We start from the raw sequence: 12,648 nt of genomic DNA on the forward strand, positions 1-12,648 counted from the left end.
AATTAATAACATTTGAATGTGATCATGTGAATGCCTGACACAATTACAGTATATACCGCGTTTATAAATTAATAACATTTGAATGTGATCATGTGAATGCCTGACACAATTACAGTATATATTGTGATTATAAATTAATAAAATTTGTATGTGATCATGTGAATGCAGGACACAATTACAGTATATATTGTGATTATAAATTAATAAAATTTGTATGTGATCATGTGAATGCCTGACACAATTACAGTATATACTGTGATTATAAATTAATAACATTTGAATGTGATCATGTGAATGCCTGACACTATTACAGTATATACTGTGATTATAAATTAATAACATTTGAATGTGATCATGTGAATGCCTGACACTATTACAGTATATACTGCGATCATAAATTAATAACATTTGAATGTGATCATGTGAATGCCTGACACTATTACAGTATATACTGCGATTATAAATTAATAACATTTGAATGTGATCATGTGAATGCCTGACACAATTACAGTATATACTGCGATTATAAATTAATAACATTTGAATGTGATCATGTGAATGCCTGACACTATTACAGTATATACTGCGATTATAAATTAATAACATTTGAATGTGATCATGTGAATGCCTGACACAATTACAGTATATACTGCGATTATAAATTAATAACATTTGAATGTGATCATGTGAATGCCTGACACTATTACAGTATATACTGTGATCATAAATGAATAACATTTGAAAATGATCATGTGAATGCCTGACACAATTACAGTATATACTGTGATCATAAATGAATAACATTGAATGTGATCATGTGAATGCCTGACACAATTACAGTATATACTGTGATTATAAATTAATAACATTTGAAAATTATCATGTGAATGCCTGACACAATTACAGTATATACTGTGATTATAAATTAATAACATTTGAATGTGATCATGTGAATGCCTGATACAATTACAGTATATACTGTGATTATAAATGAATAACATTGAATGTGATCATGTGAATGCCTGACACAATTACAGTATATACTGTGATTATAAATGAATAACAATGAATGTGATCATGTGAATGCCTGACACTATTACAGTATATACTGTGATCATAAAATAATAACATTTTAATATGATGATTGTGGCAGCGGGGGCGTGGTCAAGCGCCCGTTTGGGAGAGAGAGTGACAAGGGAACCCAGTGTTCCCAAGAAAGATTTAGAAGTGCTGTACATAAAGTTTGTTATAAATATTGAAAACCCTGTTACCTGTGTTTTCCCTCTCTCGAAGCCAGAGCGTTCCACAATGATTCATATATAAATGAATTACAGAATATATTGTGATCATAAATTAATAACGAAAATGGTAAGGCAATTAATAAATTCTATATGCACCAATCACTATCAAAATTCAAAATGCCCAACCTTTTTTTGCTTGGTCTCCTCCTCCTGTAGGCGGGTACATCTTGTCTCTTAGGTTTTATAAAGCCCCGCGCATCTGTGCCACAAGCGTCCTCATAAACCCAAATCAAGATGCGAGTATCTCCATCAGTCTGTGGGTCTCCTGAGTTCTGTACCTCTCCCAGATCTCTTAGTTTTTCTTCTACGCATCCCGTGAGTCCGTAAGGTGATGCAAGTCCTCCATAGACAGGTGCTGGTCCGAGCACCCTAGACTGAGCTGTAGCTGGAGAGGATGGCGGAGTACCAGAACCAGAGCTCCGTTAATGGGTCTGGATACGATTCGACCCGCTTCAGCAACCTGGAGGACATCGATGTAGCCGCGGACGGCACGCCGGAGCTGCGAATCATGATATCCATCGTGTACTCGGTGGTGTGCGCGGTGGGTCTGGTGGGGAACCTGCTGGTGTTTTTCCTTATGAAAGTGCGACAGGGACGGAAAAAGTCCACGATTAACTTTTTCATCCTGAATCTCGCGGTCACCGACTTTCTATTCGTGCTAACGCTTCCGTTCTGGGCTGTGGACAACGCGATGGACTTTAGCTGGCCGTTTGGACACGCCATGTGTAAGACTGTCCTCACGGTGACCGTGATGAACATGTACGCGAGCGTTTTCTTCCTCACCGCAATGAGCGTGACGCGTTACTGGTCCGTGGCTTCAGCGCTCAAGGATCGAACCCGCAACAAAACGTGCTCGGTGAAGCTGATCAGCGCGCTTTTGTGGGTCCTCGCCACGGTGGCCACGGCACCCACGGCCATATTCTCCACCGCGTCAAAGATCAGCGGCGTCAAACTGTGCCTGCAGAGGTTCCCAGATGGACACCAGTGGCTCGCGCTCTATCAACTCCAGAAAATACTAGTTGCATTTGTTTTTCCGATGCTCATCATCACTGTGTGTTATTTGCTCCTGTTGCGCCTCATTCGCCTCAGGAGTATGAACAACAATCTCCCGAAACGCAGATCCAGAGTCACCAAATCCGTCACTATTGTGGTCTTATCGTTCTTCATATGCTGGCTGCCAAACCACGCCATCACCTTCTGGGGCGTCCTGGTGAAGTTCAACGTGGTTAACTTTGATCAGGTCTACTACACGGTCCACACATACGTGTACCCGGTGACCGTCTGCCTGGCGCACGCAAACAGCTGCCTGAATCCGGTGTTGTATTGCCTGATGCGGAGAGAGTTCAGGAAAATGTTGAAGGATTTTTTCTGGCGGATTTCCTCGCCGGCCATCGCCAACGGCTGTCAGGTCCGTCCGTTTTCCGCTACCATACAGGAACGCGACGATAGCCATGCGGTGATTCCGTTGAATGTAATGGAGACTGAGCAGTTCAGAATGTCGGTGGTGAACGGGCCAAGCGACGCGTTACCGTCCACAGACTGCGCCATTCAAAGGTAGATGCGTAAAAGCGCAAAGATGTGCGTAAAAGCGCACTGGTCAATTACCGTTACTGGACAAAAAGGGAATTTTGAGACATCTGTAATCTTTAAGTATTTTGTACAACCTTAAAGACTGTTTATTATGTTATTACTATTTTAAGTTGTGTAATGTGCAAGGTGTTGCATCCTGGAACTACGTGCCAAATTACGCGTAAAATAAGAAGTCTGTGGCAATCATGTGTCTGCTTAAAGTAACAGTTCCAAGCCGTGTGTTTGTCCAAATAAGCTATGTGTAAACATTAAAACAAGTGACTTTTATTCGGTGTAAACGTGAGCATTTATGTACAGAATATCTAAATAAAATATTAGGCTTTAACTCCATTGCAATTTTATACTTTTTATTTTTATTTTTTTGTACAATAATGCATGAAATATCTGCTCTTGTGTGTGTGTGTGTGTGTGTGATATATATACACACTATCGATGAGCCACAACATTAAAACCACCTGCCTAATATTGTGTAGGTCCCCCTCTTGCCACCAAAACAGCTCTGACCCGTCTAGACATGGAAAGTAACATCCACATGAATGACAGGACTGGAGGTTTAACAGCAGAACATTGCCCAGAGCCTCACACTGCCTACCTCCTTCCCATGGTGCATCCTTTCGGCAGTGGACAGGGGTCAGCATGGGCACTCTGAGCGGTCAGCAACTACGCAGCCTCATACGCAGCAAGCTGTGATGCACTGTGTGTCCTGACACCTTTCCATCATGACCAGCGTTACGTTGCACAGCAATCTGCGCTACAGTAGCCCTTCTAGACGGGCTAGCTTTCACTCCCCACGTGCATCAATGTGCACCCTGTCTTGGACCACTTTTGGTTGGTACTTACCACTGCATACCGGGAACACCCCACAAGACCGTTTTGGAGATGCTCTGACCCAGTCGTCAAGCCATCACAATTTGGCCCTTGTCAAAGAAGTCGCTCAGATCTGTACGCTTGCCCGTTTGTCGTGCTTCCAACACATGAAATTCAAGAACGGACTGTTCAATTGCTGCCTAATATATCCCAGCCCTTGACAGTGTGCCATTGTAACGATATAACCGATGTTATTCACTTCACCTGTCAGTGGTTTTAATGTTGTGGCTGAACAGAATATATACACACACACAACCAGCCACAACATTAAAACCACCTGCCGAATATTGTGTATGTCCCCCTAGTACCGCCAAAACAGTGCCAACCCGCATCTCAGAATGTTTCAGTTAATGTTCACATCGACCATCAGAATGGGGAAAAAATGTGATCTCAGTGATGGCATGATTGTTGGTGTCAGACGGCATGATTGTTGGTGTCAGACGGCATGATTGTTGGTGTCAGACGGCATGATTGTTGGTGTCAGACGGCATGATTGTTGGTGTCAGACGGCATGATTGTTGGTGTCAGACGGGCTGGTTTGAGTGTTTCTGTATCCCCTGATCTCCTCTGTACGATTGTGGCGAGAGCAACAGCATCTCAGAATACTTCTCATTTCAAGTGTAATAAAGCCGTCATTGACCAATACACTGAATGTAAACAGTGTTACTATGTTGTCCATTTGCAGGGCATAATAAAAGTGCAGTCTTATCACAGCCATGTTTGTTTTGCTCATAAACACGCTTACAAAGGGCTTGAACTTTTACTGTTAATCTAATTAACATGAAACAACAGCTCTGGGGTGTTCGGGACTAAATCTAATGTTATATATATCTATGCAAACAGTAACACGACAGCAGTGGAATTAACAAGCTTTATGCTCCAAAGATGGTTTGGTCCGCAAGAACAACAGTACTTTATTGAGTTTGCTTTCAGTTCTTGTCTTTATAGGTCATAATAAATCTTTGGACGTGTTTAACACATGCAGTTCATATTTGCACCCATTCAAGACTTCATCAATGTATATTCAGTAACTATACTCCTGATAAACACAAGAGGGCACTGTGATGACGACTTCTAATACAACACCCCTATTATTAAATAAATGTAGTACTTTCTGTATAAATGAACGAGACTTAGAAGTATCTGGAACGTTGTAAATCACGGAATATATAACCAATGTTGACAAAGACGTATCTGGTTACTTTCAAAACAATCTCACGGTTAGTTAATGATTGAAGTGTTTCGGCAGGTGGCTTATCAGTAAAATATGGTCGTGTTTGTGTAGTTATTTCATTTCTTGCTGTTTTAGGAAGATTTAGAGGCTGTAAATTCTACAGTCAGAACGGCATTCCACGGATTCATGATGACGAATGCGTCACAAACGGGAAGTTCTGGTTTGTTCAGCATCGGCCGGTTGGAAGTGTCACCGTGTTTGTAAAGTCCTCGTAGTCGATTCGTCCATCGTCATTCAGAGATTCGACAAAGTTTGTTAGTTAGTTTAAGTTTTCTGAGTTATGTCTGTGAAATACTCACTATAACATTTGGACAGGCAGAAATTCTAATCGTAAATTCTATACATATTTTCTGCTATTTCTTCAGTGTTTTCTTTACTATTAGTCACGGACATCACTTCTATTCAGTCACGAACACATCTACAGGTTTCAGAGAACGAAACTGAAGAATTTTTAATGCCAGTTATGAAAGAAAAGAAAGAATTTGTTTTCTCTATTCTATTCTATTCTATTCTATTCTATTCTATCATGTTCTGCTGTTTGGTTCTATTATGCTCTATTCTTCTCTGTTTTATTCTAGTTTTGTTACTTTCTTCACTAATCTATTTCATTCTATTAAACTCTTATTTATTCTATTCAGATGTGTTGAATTCTATGTTTTTCTAATCTGTTTGGTTCTATTCAGATTATTCTACTCTGTTTATTATTTTGTGTTCTATCCTCTTCTGCTCCATTCTATTCTACTGTGTTGTTCTATTCTATTCTATAAATTTTCAGCTCCATTCTATTATATTTGTTTTTATATTGTATTCTATTCTACTCTGATATGTTTGGTTCTATTCTGCTCCGTTTTATTCTATTCAACTCTGTTCTGATCTATTCTTTTCTACATTATTCCTCATTCTGTTCTACTCTATATCTATCGTGATCTATTCTTACCTGTTCTACTCTGTTCAGTTCTATTTCTGCTCCATTCTATTCTGTACTATTGTTTTATTTTCGACAATATTCTGCTCCATTTTATTATACTCTGCTTTGTATTCTATTCATGTTCTATTCTATACATTTTTACTACACTATTCAGCTCTATTCTATTATATTTGTTTTTATATTGTATTCTATCCTGTTCTGATATGTTCAGTTCTATTCTGCTCCATTTTATTCAATTTTACTCTGATTTGTTCTATTATTTTCTACATTATTCCTCATTCTATTCTACTCTATTCTAACGTGATCTATTCTTTCCAGTTCTACTCTGTTCAGTTCTTCTTCTCTATTCCATTCTATTCTATTGTTTTATTATTTTCTACACTATTCTGCTCCGTTTTATTAAACTCTGCTTTGTATTCTATTATATCATATTCTATTCTATTTTGTTAAATAATTCTTGCATTTATTCCTACTGTTTTATTCTATTTTATTATTATTTTTACACTCTTTTACTCCATTCTATTATACTTTGTTTTTATATTGTATTCTATCCTGTTCTAATATTCAGTTCTATTCCACTCTATTCTATTCTCCTCGGTTCAGTTCTATTCCACTCCATTCTTTTTATTCTTTTCAGCACATTTCGGTTCCATTTTATTATACTCTGTTTTGTATTCAATTCTATCCTGTTCTATTCTACTTTGATAATTTTCTACTCTTACTCTATTTTGTAATCTATTCAATTGTGTTCTATTCTATTGTTTTAATATTTCTTTACACTATTCTACTCTATTCTATTCTCCTCTGTTCAGTTCTGTTTCTGCTCCATTCCTTTCAACACTATTCTGCTCCATTTTATTAAACTCTGTTTTCTATTCTACTTTGTTTTATTCTATTTTAATTATTTTCTACACTATTCTACTCTATTCTATCATACTCAGTTTTGTAATATATTCAATTGTGTTCTATTCTATTATTTTATTATTTTCTACACTATTCTGCTCCTTTTTTTAGACCGTTTTGTTTTGTATCCTATTCTATCCTGTTTTATTCTATTTAGTTCAATTTTTTATTATTATTTATCCCTACTGTTTTATTCTTTTCTATTTTATTCTATTATTATTATTATTATTACACTATTCTGCTCCATTCTATTGTGCTGTTTTTATACTGTATTCTGTTGTGTTGTATTTTATCCTGTTCTAATATTCAGTTCTATTCTGCTCTATTCTATTCACCTCTGTTCAGTTTTGTTTCTGCTCTATTCTATTCTACTCTTTTTATTCCTTTCAACACTATTCTGCTCCATTTTAATATATTCTGTTTTGTATTCTACTTTGTTTTATTCTATTTTTATTATTTTCTACACTATTCTGCTCCCTTTTTAGACCGTTTTGTATTCTATTCTATCCTGTTTTATTCTATTTAGTTCAATTTCTTATTATTATTTATCCCTACTGTTTTATTCTTTTCTATTTTATTCTATTATTATTATTATTACACTATTCTGCTCCATTCGATTGTGCTGTTTTTATACTGTATTCTGTTGTGTTGTATTCTATCCTGTTCTAATTTTCAGTTCTATTCTATTCTATTCTATTCAACACTATTCTGATCCATTTAATCATACTCTGTTTTCTGTTCTACTTTAGTTTTATTCTATTTGGATTATTTTCTACTCTATTCTATCATACTCTGTTTTACATTCTATTCAATTGTGTTCTATTCTATAATTTTGTCTTCAGTCATATTCTGCTTGATTATCTAAGATGGTCTCTGCCTGTCCAAGTGGGCAGTTCTCGGTCAGAATAAGCTGTAATGTGGACCAGACTTGATGCCAACTATGCAAGACTAGATTCGGATTCACCTTCTTCATCTCGGAGTTGTTCTCAAAGTCCCATGAGCTCAGACTCCAGGATGAATCCTTGTTTTTTTGGGTTCTCCCGCGGGTTCTGCTGGTGCATCACGCTGAGAGACGTGGAGAAGTCCAACTCGCCGCTCTCATCTGGGACAGGCAGATTTTTGGCCACATTCAAAGCAGTGTGAGATTTAGGAAAATAGCTGCTTTTGATGAGGTCTGACAGTTCCAGGGATATATTTCATTCAGAGCGTTGACATTTAATTTGTGCGGCGTTTAATTTGATTGCGTTACTAACTGTACCAGCTGTTATCATACCCTCCCAATAAAACGGCATATTCAAAGTCTTTGAGCGGTCTGCTTTTCTTCAACAGCGTCTCTATAAAACATCTTCATGCGTACATTGTCCTTATCTGGATGTACTGGGCACTAATGTTTGAGAATGTTATTGTTAAGTTTCATCAACTCACTCCTATCGATTTTAAGTTATTTTAACAAGGTCACATTGTTGATTTTAGCTGGTGTGTGGAGGTTTAGGGGGACAATCCGCTCCATATCTTGAGTTGAGCTCAATCGACAGCATTTGTGTCAAAGTTGATGAACACAAAAATGTATTTTGACCCGTCTCTCCTATTCTTTAATAAAGCCCAAATGTGTGTTCCAGTGGGACACTTCCAATGGAAGTCAATGGGGTTTAATCTGTAAACATTAAAATACACAAGACATAAACAATATGTGTGTTAATATGATTTTACTGTCATTAAATCACTTAATAACCACATCTGTGTAGTTATAGACTATTGTACAACTTCGTTGCCATGACGTTATGCCATAAACCCTAAAACAACCGTAACAACACTATTTAAACAACTTTACAGCTCAAATAATACACACGTTTTAACAGACGTGAGTGCTTTTATAAAATTATAAAAGTCACAATCTGCCTTTAAACCCTCTAAATAATGTCCCCATTGTCTTCCATTGTAAGTGTCTCACAGGGTCCCATATTTTTGTCTTTTTTTTAGGAAAAGGAGGGATGAGTCAAAGCTATTTTTTGTGGTGATTGACATTATGCCACAAATGCAGATTGAGCTTGACTTGTATTGAAATCAGAATATTAATTAAAGGCCAAAATACATTTGTAAAATGGAAATTCACTTAATCCATTTGCGTTGCCGAACCTTAACTTATATCATATTTGTTGGCCATAACCAGACATACATGTGATCTCTGAACACGCATCGCGACACGAGTAAAACCTGTGAATTAATTTGCTTTTTATTGCATTTTGTGTTTTTGTTCCTTTGGGTTTTGAGTGTCTCCGTCATTGCGGTTTGTGTGTTGGATGTTAAGAACCCTGCATGGTTGGAAAACTTAAAATATATCATCGTTAAGACGTCGTCGTCTATTGCGGAGACTACAAGCTTACAGCGGGAAACTCTTACAACACAATGTTTGACAAAACAAACAACAATGGTATACATTCATTTGCCTTAGCGTAATTAAAATGATGGGTTCGACAAATTTCCAATTTATAAATGTGACAACATTTATTTATTAAATTAATTAAATTACTTTTAATTAAAAGTGGGAGAACCGGGCGGGCCGGTGGGCCAGTCGCGAAATGGGCCGCGATAAGCTGAAATGAGCCGCTGTGTTATGCATAGCGGGTCACAAAAACGGCGCCGCGATATGCGGAAGGGGGCAGCAATATGCAGAAAAGACAGCGAACAACACAACCAACAAAACACTTTTGGGACAGTTGCTATGTAAAATCCCGGGCCGATTTCTCTTCCCAGACACCCCTGTCAAGTTTGAAGAGAATATTGCTGTGTAAGCAAGTTAAAGTAAATCTATTTATAACAACTTAAATAATACTAAATAATAACACATATAATGGCACAGACGTTTGAAGGAAATTATATCACCCCTTGAGGACTCTGGTTTGATCCCGCCATGGTAATGCAAGAACGAATGTTAAGCATGTTCATTCAAACCGCGCACTGGAAATTCGTTGGCCAAGCGCTCACATCTGCTTACGCGTACTTACTCAAGGGTTGTTTCAGTTTTTAAATTCAACAAGAAATAAAAATGTACCTGCATTTTTTTTTTTTTGCACGATTCATACACGTTAATCTACAAAATGTAATCATCTGAAATAACTTTGCTTTTCGGGTGACGTCACCCTCTTACTTTTCAAACCCTATACAAAACACATTTTTATTTCCGTAACTTTCGGCATATTTCCGGGTAAACTTGATATTCCGCAGGGGGAAAAAAGTGTAGGGTGGGGTTTGATTTTATCTATCAAGAATTGAGTGGATCATAAAAAGTGAGTATTGCCGCTGACTATCACACCTGGAGTCGCTAGTTTGAATTCAGGGTGTGCTGAGAGACGTCAGCCAGGTCTCCTTAGCAACCAAATTGGCCCGGTTGCCAGGGAGGGTAGAGTCACATGGGGTAACCTCCTCACGGTCGCTATAATGTGGTTCTCAGTGGGGCGTGTGGCGAGTTGTGCGTGGATGCTGCGGAGAATAGCGTGAAGCTTCCACACCTGCTACGTCTCCACGGTAACGCGCTCAACAAGCCACGTGATAAGATGCGAGGATTGACGGTCTCAGACGTGGAGGCAACTGAGATTCGTGCTCGGTCACCCGGATTGAGGCGAGTCACTATGCCACCACGAGGACTTAAGAGCGCATTGGGGATTGGGCGTTCCAAATTGGGGCGTTTCATCCCAGAATGGAGTCAGGTGGTTGGAGGAGATTGAATTTAGGTATTCTATACTGATACTGTACCAATCTTATGGGTCAGTAAGTGTTTGTCCAGTTCTGGAAGGGTCGTACAGCAGCCTAAACTCACATCCTGAGCGTTGATTTCTGAAATAAAGAAAAACACATTATATTAAACAGAGTAGGTGAAACTTTGAAATGCTGCATCCCCATTTTAAAGAGAAGGTTTCTGAAAGGATTAGATGCAGTTTGTCTCTTTAATCCTGAAAGAAGGATTCGTTTTGGCATTAACTGAGATAGCCTGGTTAAGAGACAATGAAGATTAACAGCAGGTGCACGCATGAATCAAACACCTTATTCTCAGGTATGCTTTGATATTTATCCTCACATTTTATATCCTTTTAAATGTTGTTTCTGCTTCAGTGAAGTCAGTTTCAGCTTATTTGGCTGGTCACAAACAAATGACTTACTGTGTCTAGTAGAAAGTATCAAACGTCTTCTAAAACCCTGATCAAACTCAACCCATGAAAAATACAAGGATAGACATGAAATTGTTCTTTTAATTTCTTTCAGATAAATCATATAAAACTCAATTAATTATTCATGAACTGGCCAAAGAATTTAAAGGGGCAGCATTAATTTAAAAAACATACATTTTAATATTAGACAATTTTAAAGTCACTATTGTTTTATGTAATTGTTCTAGAGTCTATACAGTATTTAATGCAATTACATCAGAAGTTACTGTAATTAAATTACAAAACAATTAAGAGTAATCTCTTACTTTACACCAAAAACTGCTATTTTGACCAAAATAGCATGGTAAATTGTAAGTATGTTTATTTATATAGTGAACTTATAGGCTGTAATTAATTACAGTTTTAAAGTTGCTAATTCACTAAATCAACCTAGTATTTTGCTAATTTAAAGGCTTTAAACGTTCAAATTAAACGAATATACCAACTGTCACTAATTACACAGATATTTATTTAATCAGCCAGAGTCTGTATCTTCAGTTTCACATGATCTACATCACAGAGAAAATATACACTTACCGTTCATTTGATTCTGAATACGGAAAAATCAGTCGAAGATCAATACAACTTTAAAAACTAACCGATAATGCCAATTTCACCATGTGCTCGGGTGAAGACTCGTTTAATGACAAACGTTACTGGCTGTTTCTGTTCATTCCTGCAGATGGCGCTCTGTGGCTCAAACAGTCGAATCCTCCATTGAAGTACATTCAAATCTCAGCACATTTCGTTGTTTTATTTTGTACATCATTATATTAAAAGTTATAATCTTTTAAATCAGTCCAATGGTAGGTATCTGTTGTACAAAGCAATCTCTATGTGTTGCTATATCGCTCTAATTACTTTTTTTATCTTCACCCAGGTATCACAAACGACTGTGATTGGTCCGTTCTGAAAGGCGTTGAGAAAAGTAACATAATAAAGATATTTGTCCGTTACTGGTCAAAGATTTTATTCCGTGTTTGAATTTATATTAATTATATTTAATTTACTTATTATTATTTTAAAATATGGGAATAAACGTGTAAAATATTTATCGCTATAATTAAATACATCTAGTTTTTTAAATCTCCACCTTGTTATATCAAACAACTGTGATGAGCGCATTCTGAAAAGCGCTGAGAAAAGTAACATTGTCTGTTTTTTTATCTATACACATCCTTTTTGCTTTACAAATTCTTAATTGTATTTTATCTATCTATCTGTCTGTCTGCCACTCTATCTTTCTATCTCTCTATCTGTCTGTCTGTCTCGCTGTCTGTTTCTCTATCATCTATCTCTCTCTCTATCTGTCTGTCTGTCTGTCTATCTATCTATCTATTTGTCTATCTGTCTATCTGTCTGTCTGTCTTTCTGTCTGTCTGTCTGTCTCTCTGTCTGTCTTTCGGTCTGTCTGTCACTCTGTCTGTCTGTCTGTCTGTCTGTCTATCTGTCTGTCTGTCTGTCTCTCTATCTGTCTTTCGGTCTGTCTGTCTCTCTGTCTATCTATCTGTCTGTCTGTTTGTCTTATGGTCTGTCTTTCGTTATGTCTGTCTGTCTGTCTGTCTGTCTATCTATCTATTTGTCTGTCTATCTATCTGTCTGTCTGTCTCTCTATCTGTC

General features: G+C 37.3%; 2 protein-coding genes across 2 annotated transcripts in view; one reads left to right on the forward strand and one right to left on the reverse strand.

Annotated features, from left to right (window-relative positions):
• LOC127640121 (protein MON2 homolog) overlaps positions 1-12,648 on the reverse strand; it is a 286,480-nt gene that overhangs the window by 72,361 nt on the left and 201,471 nt on the right. The gene's annotated exons all lie outside the window — the stretch shown is intronic.
• Positions 1,531-2,955, forward strand: LOC127640138 (relaxin-3 receptor 1-like). The gene has a single exon (XM_052122551.1). The coding sequence runs from the start codon at positions 1,696-1,698 to the stop codon at positions 2,857-2,859; it is 1,164 nt and encodes a 387-aa protein (XP_051978511.1). The 5' UTR covers positions 1,531-1,695; the 3' UTR covers positions 2,860-2,955.

Source organism: Xyrauchen texanus, chromosome 49 (assembly GCF_025860055.1).
Source record: "Xyrauchen texanus isolate HMW12.3.18 chromosome 49, RBS_HiC_50CHRs, whole genome shotgun sequence".
In the NCBI taxonomy this organism is placed as follows: domain Eukaryota; kingdom Metazoa; phylum Chordata; class Actinopteri; order Cypriniformes; family Catostomidae; genus Xyrauchen; species Xyrauchen texanus.

Bases quoted from the DNA above. Each gene is read 5' to 3' on its own strand.
- LOC127640138 (XM_052122551.1), top strand. From the start codon at position 1,696: ATGGCGGAGTACCAGAACCAGAGCTCCGTTAATGGGTCTGGATACGAT.